Source organism: Gouania willdenowi, chromosome 13, assembly GCF_900634775.1.
Source record: "Gouania willdenowi chromosome 13, fGouWil2.1, whole genome shotgun sequence".
Lineage (NCBI taxonomy): Eukaryota > Metazoa > Chordata > Actinopteri > Blenniiformes > Gobiesocidae > Gouania > Gouania willdenowi.
The window spans coordinates 16,809,440-16,822,914 of record NC_041056.1 but is presented as its reverse complement, the minus strand read 5'-3'; the positions used below and the strand labels follow the sequence as shown (position 1 = coordinate 16,822,914).

Here is a 13,475-nt window from a genome sequence, read left to right as displayed (position 1 = left end):
TTGATCAAGCCTTTTCTAACATTCCACACTACAAAATAAGTATTTTATTTAATTTTTTATTAAAGAAAAGAGAGAGAAAAAATTAAAAAAAAAAAAATTTAAACACAAAAAATGTGTATGATTCATGCTGATATCGGATCAGTATCGGCCGATATGCAACGATGCAATATCGGTATCATATCCATTCAAAGGAAATAAATCGTTAATTTAACTTTATTCTGTGTATTGTGATCTGTGCCTGCTATTTGTATATATTTGTCGTGCCAACTTCCCACCACTTTCTTGTAAAAGAGAGTTAGATCTCAATTAAACGGCCTGGTAAAATAAAGATTAAATTAAACACATATGTGTGTGTAGACGTTTATGTTTTACCTTTGTCATTTTGACAACAACAAAGCATTAATTAGAAGCTCAAGGAGAGTCTGTGATTATACAATAAGTTACCTTCACATTTTCTCATCGTTTCTGACACAAGTAGCAACTGTACAGTCTCAAAACTCGGATATTTAAAACACAACTGTCCTATTAGTCGCTGTGTTGTGTGAGTGGGGAATAGCTGAAGTGCTAACAATGCTAACAGAGCTGCATTAAAGCTGCTGCTGGTCTTTTAAACGGAGCCCTCCGTTAGCTCTGCAGTTAAAACGTTTCCGGTGTCATTAATACAACGATATGATAATGTATCTGAGCTGTACACTGAGACGACATACCTTGTAGAACCAAATCCCGCTGCTCGCCTTCAAACCTCAGTGTGTGTTTGTAGAAATCCTCCATCAACTGCTCATCAGACTCTCCGGTCAAACCCGAGAGCATCGATGAGGCGGAGGAAGAATCGCTCCCCGAGCAGTCGATTAGAAAACAGGTCGTAAGTGGGTTTACTCGTCACACTTATCTGCAAAAGCAAACCCAATATTGAATGCTGCACTTATTATATTATTAAAAATCTTAAATTACCAGTGTGACAATGATTTTCACTAGTAGCAAAGGGCTCTGTAATATCCCTGGCAACATCAAACATGCAGCCAATTTTATCAGCCTGCTAATCAATACATGATACACTCACAGAAGCACATGCACAGAAAGGTGAAAAGAAACCTGTTTTTATTTAGAGTGATAAGCATGAACTGTGCTTGGTTGGTTTTTGACCAATTCTGCTGGCTTCCCCTGCACACCCCTGTTTAATTGGTGTACCCCACAAAAAATCTGAATAGTTTGAGTTACTAATATTGTTTTAAATACAAATATAATCAAACATGGAGGGAAAATCACAGATCACACCTTTTGACAGCCTTGAACGTCATTTATTACTTTATTTTCTGCAAATGAGGAGCTGCAATTAATCAATTCAGTCCCTTTATTGCTGCTTCAGTATTTTAGTGAACTTCTGGAAAGCCAATGTCTTTAAAATGCTAATTTCAGTGTAGCCACTTTTTAATTTGACACGTGCACGTTTTAATAGTTGCTGTGAGCACCAAAGTATATGCCTATCATGATCCAAATATCTCCTGTTTTATTTTATTTATTTATTTATTTATTCATTTTAATCGATAAATGTTTATTGTTTTCCCTTCAGCCATAGTTTGTCCTTGTAAATATTAGCAGGCAATGTTGAAAAAGTAGGCTGCACCCTTGCAAGCCACATATTAAAAAAATAAAAAAATAAAAAAAATGAATAAAAAGAGAGAGAGAGAGAGAGAGATAGTATAGGACTACCTTGAATATGATAATGTGTCTTTATCATTTCACAAATATGACGAAAATTTAGGTGAAATAACCAATGACTGAAAGATCAATATATTATCATTAATGAGCTTATTTGAAGAACATTTTCTGAGGTTCCCTATATATGCAAATCGCTTTATTACGCATCTTGAGACACTTGGTCCTGCTTTCAAAAGCATTTAAAGATTTAGTAAATAAAGCCCGTTGTTGAAGCTCAAACGCGGTTAATATTTCATTAAGACAATTACAAGACGTTTTTCAAAGATTTTCAATAAAAAATTTTGAATAAAATTCTTGCCGTTTAATTTCCCCCTGTCTCCTGTTTCTCGCGTATCTTTCGTGTATAACATCCTTATCTCGCTTAATTACCTTCCCTCCGCGTCATTTTCCATGCCTGCAAACCACTGTTTATTTATTTTTGCAAATATAGGCAGTGAGATGAGGGAAACAGCTGAAAAAGCTGTAATTAGTGAAGCCCAATGGCAACGTACAGCTAAAAAGCAACTCTAATTAAACGCTTCTTTGCCGCTGTTTAACCTCCCAATAGCTTAATAAGTCCTCTGAGAATTAATAATAAACGAAAAACTCTCCAATGACGACGTAAAGGCATAAGAATGAGTATGACTAAACATGAATTTGTGTATTATTGTTATTATTATTAAAAATATAATAATAATAATAATAATAATAATAATAATAATAATAATAATAATAATAATAATAATAATAATAATAATGGGGATTTGTTTGTTTGATTGTTTTTACATTTTATAAAACTACCAAATTTAGTTCGTTTTGAACTTTTTTTCTGTACAATTAAAAAACAACAACACATCACCAGACCTGAAGCCAACTGTTTGCATCGGGCTTTTGGAGCCCAACGCGCACTTATATAGTTGATCTAAATCGTCCTGTGACTGCTCTGTTCAGCATCGCAGACGGTCCGTTGTCACCCTTCCTCTCCTCTTTCCCTGTCACTGTTGCTTCTTTCTCTTCCCCTTCCTTCCCTTCCTTCCCTTCTATCCCCTCACATCACAGAGATACCACGACCAAGGACTTCATCATTCGTGTGCCTCCCATCCTCCTGTCATTTTCAAATTTCTGTTTTAGCCCCACCCCTTGGAGAGAGAGAGAGAGAGAGAGAGAGAGAGAGAGAGAGAGAGAGAGAGAGAGAGAGAGAGAGAGAAAGCTCCATGGCCATCTCCCGGGTGTTTAAAAAACTAACTCGGGACAATAGCAGCGAATGAGCGCTTAATTAAATTAATTAGTCCTTCTTGTCAATCTAGGATTAATGGCCAATAGCGGCAGTGCTGTCTAATGTCTCCACTCCTCTCTCTCTCTCCTTTCCTCTCCCCCCTCTCTCTCTCTCCGGTGTCAGTGAAGGGGAAGGGGGGTTCATCCCGGCATCCTGAGGGGAGGTAATTTGCACGGATCATGGGGGCAAGGCGCCGCAAAGTATAAATAGTGAGCCTTCAATAGAGGATCACCAGCAGGTTCCCAACTCAGCTCCCAAATAACAGGAGTTTGGCTCAGAAGACGCAGCTTGGTGTAATTCTCACTCTTATCCAGAGTTGTTGGCTGCATCACCTTGGTTTTTTTTTTTTTTTTTTTCCTCCAAGAGATCGGCTTTTTAAACGACCCACGCTGATGTCCTAAGCTGCCGTGGAGCATAGTGGGAGTGTGTGTGTGAGAGTGTGTGGTGGTGGTGGTGGTGGAGAAGGTGGTGGTGGTGGTGGTGGTGGAGGAGTGTGAGGCTGTTTCTAAAGAGGAGAGGAAAGCAGTGATGGAAGAGCTCACCGCGTTTGTATCCAAGTCTTTCGAGCAGAAAGTGAAGGAGAAGAAGGAAGTGATAACCTACAGGGAGGTGTTGGAGACCAGTGCGACCCGAGCCGGGAACAGGGAGGCTTTACCCGCAGAGCCCGGGAGCCGAGAGGACGCGGCCGCTCTCACCCGGAACGGAGGGCTCTCACCGGGCAGGGACACGGACATGCTGGGGCCGGAGAGGATCAGGGACGCCGGGAGCCCCAAACTCATAGACGGTAGGAGTTTATTCAACATAGAAATATGAACAATCAGATGACTGAGAGGTGATTATTATCAGAGTGATGGAGACAAGAAAGGCTGATCGGTCAAATATCTTTATTTTTGTCTCGATCTCTGAGTGGAATTCGGAAAATCACCTGTACGCTGCATGTTTCGCGTAAGAATGAATATTAAATTATTTAAAAAAAAATTTTTTTTTTTAAACGAAACAAAATCGTAGTCTATGAATTCATTTTGTTATTTGTTTACTAAACTGTCTTGTGCACTAAAAAAGTTTTTGTTTGTATTTTGTATTTTATTTTATTACAGCCACTATAATAATGTCATGGTATTTCGCCGTTTTCTGAAAAAGAAATATACCTACTTATATAGAATAATGTGTTTATTATTTTATTAAATGTGTCTTTGATAATAACACCACGCTGGAGTATAAAAATAATAATAAAAACATGAATGGTATTTTTTTTTATATAATAAAGCGCAAAATATGATGTTGATTCAAGATCAAATGTGCGTTCACGTGGGTCTTTAAAGCTGCTTTTCAGCCGATTCTTTATTGATTAGCAATAATAAATCTATTAATTACAAATTGCATTTGTTATAAAATTGTTGTTTTTTTTATACCAGATATACAGCGATGTTGTTTACTGTTATTGTTTTTCTAATGTGATATGGATTCCAGGGTCTGATATAAAGATTATTATTATCATTATCAATATTATTATAAATACATCGTTTGATTGTACTGATTTAAGAAAACACGTGCATAAGACAAAATATATTTCAAATTTCTCAACGCATGGCAATCTTTTTGCATGTAGCCATTGGAAGAAAATCCGATTCTACACATCAGACGAAATTATATGTTTTTTTTTTTCCTGGATAATTCCAGATTTCATTTTTTTTTCAAGTCTTTCTGTGAAATTTCACAAATATATAATGTACAATGTTAATCAGGGTTGTGTGCGTAAAAATAAAAAAATAAAAAAATAAATAGATAAATAAATAAATATATATATGAAAGAATAATTGAAAATGTGTTATATATATATATATTTATATATAAAAGAATAATTGAAAATGTGTTTCAATTTGAGTATTTCGATTAAAGTGTGGCAGCAGTCCATCTGTCCTGTGTAACATCTTTAGAGATATGGACATCACACTGGACAAGATGTCTTGGGTGGCTTGTAAAAAAAAAAAAAAAAAAAAAAAAAAGAAAGTTGACATCTGTTCGTCATGGGCAGCATGGTTAAAAGCTGAACTGCGACAAGCGTGTATCAGACATCCAAGCGATGCATATTTATAAGCGGTTAATAATTAAAGAGCTTTATGTAGCTCTACAAAACATCCGAGGTCTGATAGCATCTGGGATATTTGGAGGGCACTTTCTTTCCTTCTTTCTTTCTTTCTTTCTTTCTTTCTTTCTTTCTTTCTTTCTTTCTTTCTTTCTTTCTTTCTTTCTTTCTTTCTTTTTCTATAGAAACTGTGTTTATGGGATAGATTTCTTTTAGTCCCCTAATTTCGTGAAATAAGGAGCTGTGTAAAGTTACATTTAATATCATTTTAAGGCTCTGCTGACGTTTCCCTTTCTTTACAAAAGGCACCACTGATGTAAAAGAAAGAAAAGAGGACTCCAAGCCTATAGAGGACGAGGCGCAAACTAAAATCAAACAGAGGAGAAGTCGGACTAACTTCACGTTAGAACAGCTCAATGAGCTGGAGCGGCTCTTCGATGAGACCCACTACCCGGACGCCTTCATGCGAGAGGAGCTTAGCCAGCGACTGGGACTGTCCGAGGCCCGAGTACAGGTAGGGAGGCTGAAACCATGTACAACAACAACAACATCAATAATAATAATTATAATCATAACATTTATTACAGATGCTTAAATAAATTAACAGAGTAAGGAATAATAATAATAATAATAATAATAATAATAATAATAATAATAATAATAATAATAATAATAATAATAATGTTTATGGGCCATTCTTCCAGCTAATACATTTGATATACAATTTTTTTTTAATCGAATTATTATGTATTTCCATATTTAGCTGTACACAAATCCATATTTATTTGATAGCAGATGTTGCATTTTGTGACCATTTGTTGCCTATAATGACGTGAAATACTGACCTAATACCAGCTCTGGTTTGATTTCATCACACATCATTATGTATTATGATTATTAGACATGTTCATTATCTCAATTAGGCCCTCATTTTTGTGTCAGAAAAAGCATAATAAAGGATTGTCCAAAATACTTCAACAAATAGAAATGTTTGCCTTCAGATTCTGGTTTTGGTGTTTAAACCATGCACGATGGTGTTTGTTAGATGCTGTTGTGATGTTTCATGGGGACCATCTGCGCGGAAACCCAGTAAGGCTTGAGGGGGTGGAAGCTGGGGGTGCAAATGGAGGTAGAGATGGTATGTGAAACGATCAGACAAACAGGACAGTTAATGTACAGCATATATTCTTCTTTATGTTTTTATTTATTTATTTATTTTTTAAACATTAAAACATCCTATTGCTAAATATTTTTTTTTCTTAGAAGAGCATTAGAAAGAACACGTTCTCCAAAGATATACTCAGCCTTCACCCCTCCTTTTAAGAAGTTAAAAACCAGCTTTTTGCAGGGCTCACCCGTTCTGAACTGGAGCCTCACCAATAAGGCTCATTGTGTCGAAGCACAGCTCGGGGATTTGCATAAATTATGCATTATTTTCTGTCCAAATCAAAACACAGCTCATTTCTCTTTCATGCGAGTAATGGGCTATTTTTATTTTTGTACCAGTTGCATGCAAGGACCACACATTAAATGATATTATTATCATTTCTGATGCTTTAGAAATGTGCCTCGATCAATACATGCACTGTTTGCTTTCATCATGGCAATAAATTATAGGATAGTACTTGAAGATTGAACAAAAGCACTTCCGATCGCCATATAGTAGGATCAATAAATTAAGATTGTATTAGAACTGTTGACTGACAAATCAATATCATAATTCAATCGTGCTTTTCCTGTGTGTGTGTGTGTGTGTGTGTGTGTGTGTGTGTGTGTGTGCGTGTGTGTGTGTGTGTGTGTGTGTGTGTGTGTGTGTGTGTGTGTGTGTGTGTGGTGTGTGTGTCAAATGGTATTGTTGGTTGCCTCAGCTCTATTATTGCTTGTGTGATTCAAAGCAGATTATCGTAGCGATATATCGTTTAATCCGTGTACCGAGGCGGCATTATGGAATCGAATCAACAGAAGGGAAAGAGATGTTCTTTGAAGCGGCGCGCGCGCGCGTGTGCGTGTGAGTGTGTATGTGTGCACGCGCGTTGTATTGGTGGTGATTAGGCCAAACTGTGAGGCATTTAAGCATCTCTCTGACATGGATTTTTCTGCAGATAAGGGTAATTAATTTCAGCGGTCATATAATGAGAGGGAAATGGAAAGAGAAGGAGGGAGAGATGTTCTCAGATGGCTTTTCTCTGATGTCCAAAACCGTAATAGCATTTCTGCTATTCGATATCCGAGACTCCACTCAACTCTTAGGGGACATTAATCCATAGAAAGATGAAACCAACGCTGACAAGAGTATTTATTATAGCCCAGCGGTACTGCATGTCCTCAACACCAGCGTTTTATATTCTACTGATATGATTTCTTGTGCTTCCTTTTTAATTTTCCTTTCCTTTTTTTTTTTTTTTTTTTTGGATATACCCAATCTCCATCTTGGATCCCTTCGACCCGCTCTAGTATGAAATGTAATAATTAAAATGTTTGGTTAAGCAGTGTCATCAATATTTCACTGCTCCTCAGGGATAGTGTTTTCTGTGGTTGTTGTGTCACTTTGAGAGGAATTACACACGGCCTTACAAGCAGCTGCCAATCACAGGGTCACTAATTCATTTCTGTCCCTGCAGGTTTGGTTCCAGAACAGAAGAGCCAAATGCAGGAAGCAGGAGAACCAGCTACATAAAGGTATTCAGTGTTGTACTTTATCATCAAAACTAAAATGTAATTTTTGTAATTTTTGTATTCTTTCCTTCTATTCTATTCTACCTTTATTATAACCTGCACATGACTTTCACTCTATATTCAATTCGGGTTTTTTTTTATATAATTTTCTTACAATTTTCCCTCATCATATTCCATTCTGTTCTATTACTGCAGGTTATTTGGCACCAAGCACACCAGTTTATCAAATTGTCATAAGCACCGCAGGCCCACAAACCCTCCCAGCAATAAGAGGGAGTTTGTATGAGTATCTATTTCACAATGAAGCTATCTGTGTTTCTGCAGGAGTCCTGATTGGAGCAGCAAATCAATTTGAAGCTTGTCGTGTAGCGCCATATGTCAACGTGGGGGCTTTACGGATGCCATTCCAACAGGCAAGTACACTTTAAAGCATCTAGTCTTTATAAAAATAAAAAAAAAGGGACCAATCCTCTGAATACTGTCTTGGCATTGGTTCTGCCAAAGTGCACAGACTCCAGTTTCAATGTAGGGGGTAACTAAACACTTCACTCAAAAATCTGTGCCAACAAAGCATAGCCTATGTACAGATAATTTTGGGGAAAATGAATATCTAGTGGTGTTTTTAATCATTTTAGTTTTTTTTTTAATTCAATGCTGTAAAAGCGTATAATGGTTAGTAGATTTGTGGCTAGATGCAAACCAGTAGTGAAGACCCTACATTAACATTATATTGTACACAGGAGCATCACGTGCTCTTAAAGCTTGTCGAAAACTAGCTTGCATGTGGCAAAAATAATGGTATCCTAATGAAAAGCAGTTCAGTCTTCACGTCAATACCTAAAGGCCTGGAAAGGGTTTATTTTATCAGGTTGTGGCTATCAGAGTATATAAAATAAACTGTTATAACTCTTCAGGAGTTGCAGGACAGTTGATTTGATTATTTCTATCCCAGATGTGTGAGTTGTTTCACAGACGTGGAAAAGTTAAAAGACTAAACCTGGATCATTAAAGGGTGACTATGGGTTCCCCCGGCCACAATAAAATCATATCAAAAGTACAATTAGAAATGAAATAGCACATCTGTGACAGCCTGAGGATTGATTGTAAACATGCAGATCAAATGACACATTTGAAAACTTAACAAAAAAAAAAAAAAAGGTAATTTTGTGCATTTTGAGTTTGGCAAGTCATACAAGTTTTAAACACGATTAATAACAATAGCCTATGTTTATAGTAAGATTAGCCTGAAGTTGATGTTAAATATAAAAACAGTTTTTTGTAATAATCCTTTTCAGTGTTCTAAAACTGTGGGTTGCGCATTTATTTAGGTCACTTTATTTCAAAGTCAATTGTTTAAAGTTTAATGAAACCAATAGAGGCAGTGAATTTAGAACTTAGAAGAGAACTTTATTTGTCATTGCAACGAGTACTACAAAATGACAAAAGCCCGTCAGTCAGTGCAAACAACAAGAATTAGATTGGATTCTTTGATATGGACATCACCATTACATGATGTATTATTTTGAGCGTGTTAGCACGTGTGCTAATTTACAACACCTGTCCACAGGGGGCTTTTACAAAGGTCAAAAGTAACATTATATATATATATATATATATATATATATATATATATATATATATATATATATATATATATATATATATATATATAAGAAAGTAAGGAGGAAATATGCACCGCACAAAACATTACAAAAATAAAATCAATATCTAAAATTATATATAGTCATTAGTTATAGGGCAGAGGCAACACGGGCAAGCGAGAAAGCAGGTAAAACTATTAATGTGATCACTGTTTTGATTTTAGCCATACATTTTAAATAGAATAAAGCTGAAGTGTTGCCAGTTTAAATCCATGTCTATCACTGTGGGACCTTGAGCAATTCCCTGAAGCTGCTTCCACAGGATTCTCATTAAAAAGAGATTATTAATCTCAATAAGACTGTAATGGTTAAATAAAATAAATAAAAAGTGTGTGTGTGTGTGTGTTTATCAGATGTTTTAATCATACCTTGCAATTGGTGCTCACCCTATTGATTGAGAGTATAGTTGCAATCTTGTTGGTTTGATAGATTAGATTAGGATTATTGTAAATGTAAACACGTGTAAATACGTTCAGACGTCATTTACGTTATTAAAATATTTAATGAATTGGGTAAATCGTCTCATGGGGTTAAATATAGGCTGTAATGGCTTCAGGCCCATGTCTTACTGTCACACTGGTGAAATAACCCTGTCGTCCACACTGCAAAGTTAACGCATGTTCTCCCCCTTCTCTCCCCCTTCCGTGCGTCCCGTCCCGTCCCGTAGGATAGTCATTGCAACGTGCCGCCCTTCTCCTTTCAGGTGCAGGCGCAGCTGCAGCTGGACAGCGCCGTGGCCCACGCGCAGCACCACCTGCACTCGCACCTGGCCGCGCACGCGCCCTACATGATGTTTCCCGCCCCGCCCTTCGGGTTGCCCCTGGCGACGCTGGCCGCGGAGTCTGCGTCCGCCGCCTCCGTCGTGGCCGCGGCCGCCGCCGCCGCCAAGAACACCAACAAGAACTCCAGCATCGCAGACCTGAGACTCAAGGCCAAAAAGCACGCAGCCGCACTGGGACTGTGACGCGGAAAACACAAGTTGTGGACATTTTCACGAACATTTCCGAAGGACAATGTGAGAAAAAAAAATGTCCATGGACGTTATTTATGTTTAGTTTTTTTTTTGTTTGTTTTTTAAATGAAGGACGACCTGTATAAATATAAAAACAAAGGCTATTTATGAGATAAAGAGAGACACTGAGGACAGGCAGTAGCCCGTAGGCCTACACAGGTGGACGTAGCCGCAGACATGGACACCCAGGGAGGGTGAGGAAGATGAGGATGCAGCGGAATGGGTCGATTCTTGTAAAACAAGGCGAACCATTTCTTGTTTCCTTCCCATTTTATGATCATATTATTATTATTATTATTATTATTATTATTATTATTATTATTATTATTATTATTATTATTATTGCTTTGTTGAATATAAACAGAGGCTGGCCTCGTTACAAATAAAAAGCAGACACTTTGAGAAAAGACACTAATTCCTCCGCAGTGTTTGCATGAGTTTGTCTCCACATCTGATGCATTGTGAGACATCTCCACCACCCTGTCCTTGTACCTGAACCTGTATCTGAACCTGTACCTGAACTTCTCACATGACGGTTTGACCTTGGACCTCATTTGATGGAAACGGTAACAAAGAAGAAATGTAATATTGTAAAACATGTGTAGGATGCGGAACTTTTTTGTTTGTTTGTGGTTTTGTTAGAATAACCCAATCAAATGTTGATATCTAAAAAAAAAAAAAAAAAAAAAAAAAGAAAAAAGTTACATTTTTAAATAAAGACATTGTAACATATTTATCATCTTCAAGATGATGAAACGAGATGACTGAATAAGAAACCGGTACAGACAAGTGTAAAATATGTTTATACACAAGAAACACGCATTATTTTTTATTATTTAGTGGCTTAATGAATGCCTTGTGGGGGAATATGTTCATTTTGTATTTTTATTTCTGTGTATTAAAAAAAAGTGTGATTTCTGTATGTATACTTTTAATGCTTTTCTTACAATTCAAGTAGACTCATTTTGAGGCATCGGGTTAAAAAACAACAACAAAAAACGAGGATGAAGAAATGATCTCGATAAAGAATAAACGTGTGACGCTTTAATCCTCTTATAAAGACAAGTTTTTGTTCACAATAAATGAACAAGTTGTATTTAAATGATGTGACACAATATTTGGGATGTAACTTATTATTATTATTATTATTATTCTTGTTATTATTCTTATTATTCTTCTTCTTCTTATTATTATTATTATTCTTATTCTTCTTATTATTATTATTATTATTATTATTATTATTATTATTATTATTTCTATTGCTTATATCAACATGAAAGGCAGTGATTCGTTTAATAATTCATGCGTGTTAGCTGTTGGTCTTTTGATAGTGTCACAGTTGTGACAGGCCCGTTTATGCACGAACACGTGTCTGTTGCAGCGCTTATGCCAAACCTATACATTATTCATAGTTTGGTTATGGAGGGATTGTATAGAAGCAGGGTTTGGTCATTTCCAGTACATGCTAGAATAAAACGGCCAGATAAAGGACACATTAGGCAGAAGCCATGCATTCGATACTCTAATGATACAAGTTTTAGTGCACACAAGCCAGATTTTTAATTTTAATTTTATTTTTGAAACATAAATCCCTCTGCACCAACAACCATGATTAAAAACAACATGTGTAGAATAGTGTGAACAGTATTTTATTATGAGGATGTAGCGACCACAATGTTTTCTATAACTTACATCAACAAAATTAGATAGATTTATTTTTTGCAATGATGTTATTTAACAAAGTTCCTATACAGACCTTTTAAAATAAGAGTAAACCAGCTGAATATACATATCTGAAATGCCTTTTATTTGTATTCTTGGCCCATAAGATCACTGGTGTTTAGCAGGGATTTATTAAGGTCTGTTGTACTTGACTTACAAATTTGCCTGATTCATTTCCTGACATCTTAACCGCCTCTTATTGAACATTTAATAAACACCTGACACGGGGAGCCTATAATTATAGGGATCAGATCGCATTACTCTCCCGATATTTTCCACACTAAACACCGTGTCTTCAGCTATTAATTAATACTGATCTATTCTCACAGAGTCTGTACAGCAGTCTGGGGGTGTTTGTAGATCTCGGGCGTTTGGGGGCAGGTTTAAGACGCCAAAACCATTGAATTATTGATTGCGGGCCTCGCCAGTAATGGAAGAGACGGAACTGGGGAAGTAAAAAAAAAAAAAAAAAAAAAGTGGAAGATCCGGGAGCGCGCACAGGCTGGATGCAATGGAAACACTGCGAGGCAGGGAGCGCGCTTATTTCTCTCTCTCTCTCTCTCTCTCTCTCTCTCTCTCTCTCTCTCTCTCTCTCTCTCTCTCTCTCTCTCTGTGTGTGTGTGTGTGTGTGTGTGTGTGTGTGTGTGTGTGTGTGTGTGTGTGTGTGTTTGGTCAAGTGAATCAAAAAGCTCAGATTTCTCAGTTTCAACAATATTCATACAACATTCAATAGTTGTAAAATCTGTTGTTGTATTTTGATTCAGGCATAAAATAAGGCAGCATTCACTGAAAAAGATTGAAAGGTTCCTTAAAAACTATAAAGTCACACATGACTTTTCTCATAGTGCAGTATAGGTTCCCATCCGTTTTTTTTTTTGTTTTTTTTTTTTGGATGGTGACCCCATTTTTATATCACACATTTATGACGGCCCCAAATAATTTTGATCATGTTTGTTATACTGTGTAACAAAAAGATCAGGATTAGTTCACAAAGTGACAAAATGCACCAGCAGCTCAAATATTTTGTCTTTTTTCTTCCTTTTTTCTCACTTCCTTTTTTTATACTGCATTTTATTTCAACTAGGTTTATATTTGAGAAACTAAAAGTATAGAATACAGTTGTTTAAGATTGTGTGCCGTGTTTTGGAAAAAGAATATTAAAAATAATAATCAGTAATAATTTTTAACAGATTCTAGGTGACCCCTATTAAATTTCAGGTGACTCCACGGTTGAAAAACTCTGATTTAGTGCATCACAGGGACATTCATGAATAGCTTCAAGGATCTGAATTGTAACCTAAACTTCCTCTAGCTTTCTGTTTGTCCATATTTGACTGTCCTTCA

General features: G+C 36.5%; 2 protein-coding genes across 4 annotated transcripts in view; one reads left to right on the top strand and one right to left on the bottom strand.

Annotated features, from left to right (window-relative positions):
* rsrc1 (arginine/serine-rich coiled-coil 1) overlaps nt 1-842 on the bottom strand; it is a 123,458-nt gene extending 122,616 nt beyond the window's left edge. For all 3 annotated transcript variants that reach the window (XR_003675345.1, XM_028464149.1, XM_028464148.1), the window contains exon 1: nt 708-842. The gene's annotated coding sequence lies outside the window, so the exon portion shown is untranslated. The remainder of the gene's footprint in view (nt 1-707) is intronic.
* A 2,602-nt stretch (nt 843-3,444) lies between these two features.
* shox2 (shox homeobox 2) lies at nt 3,445-11,102 on the top strand. Its single transcript, XM_028464150.1, has 5 exons — nt 3,445-3,758; nt 5,366-5,574; nt 7,682-7,739; nt 8,061-8,149; nt 10,065-11,102. The coding sequence occupies exons 1-5, from the start codon at nt 3,503-3,505 to the stop codon at nt 10,359-10,361; spliced, it is 909 nt and encodes a 302-aa protein (XP_028319951.1). The 5' UTR covers nt 3,445-3,502; the 3' UTR covers nt 10,362-11,102.
* The last annotated feature ends 2,373 nt before the right edge of the window (nt 11,103-13,475 follow it).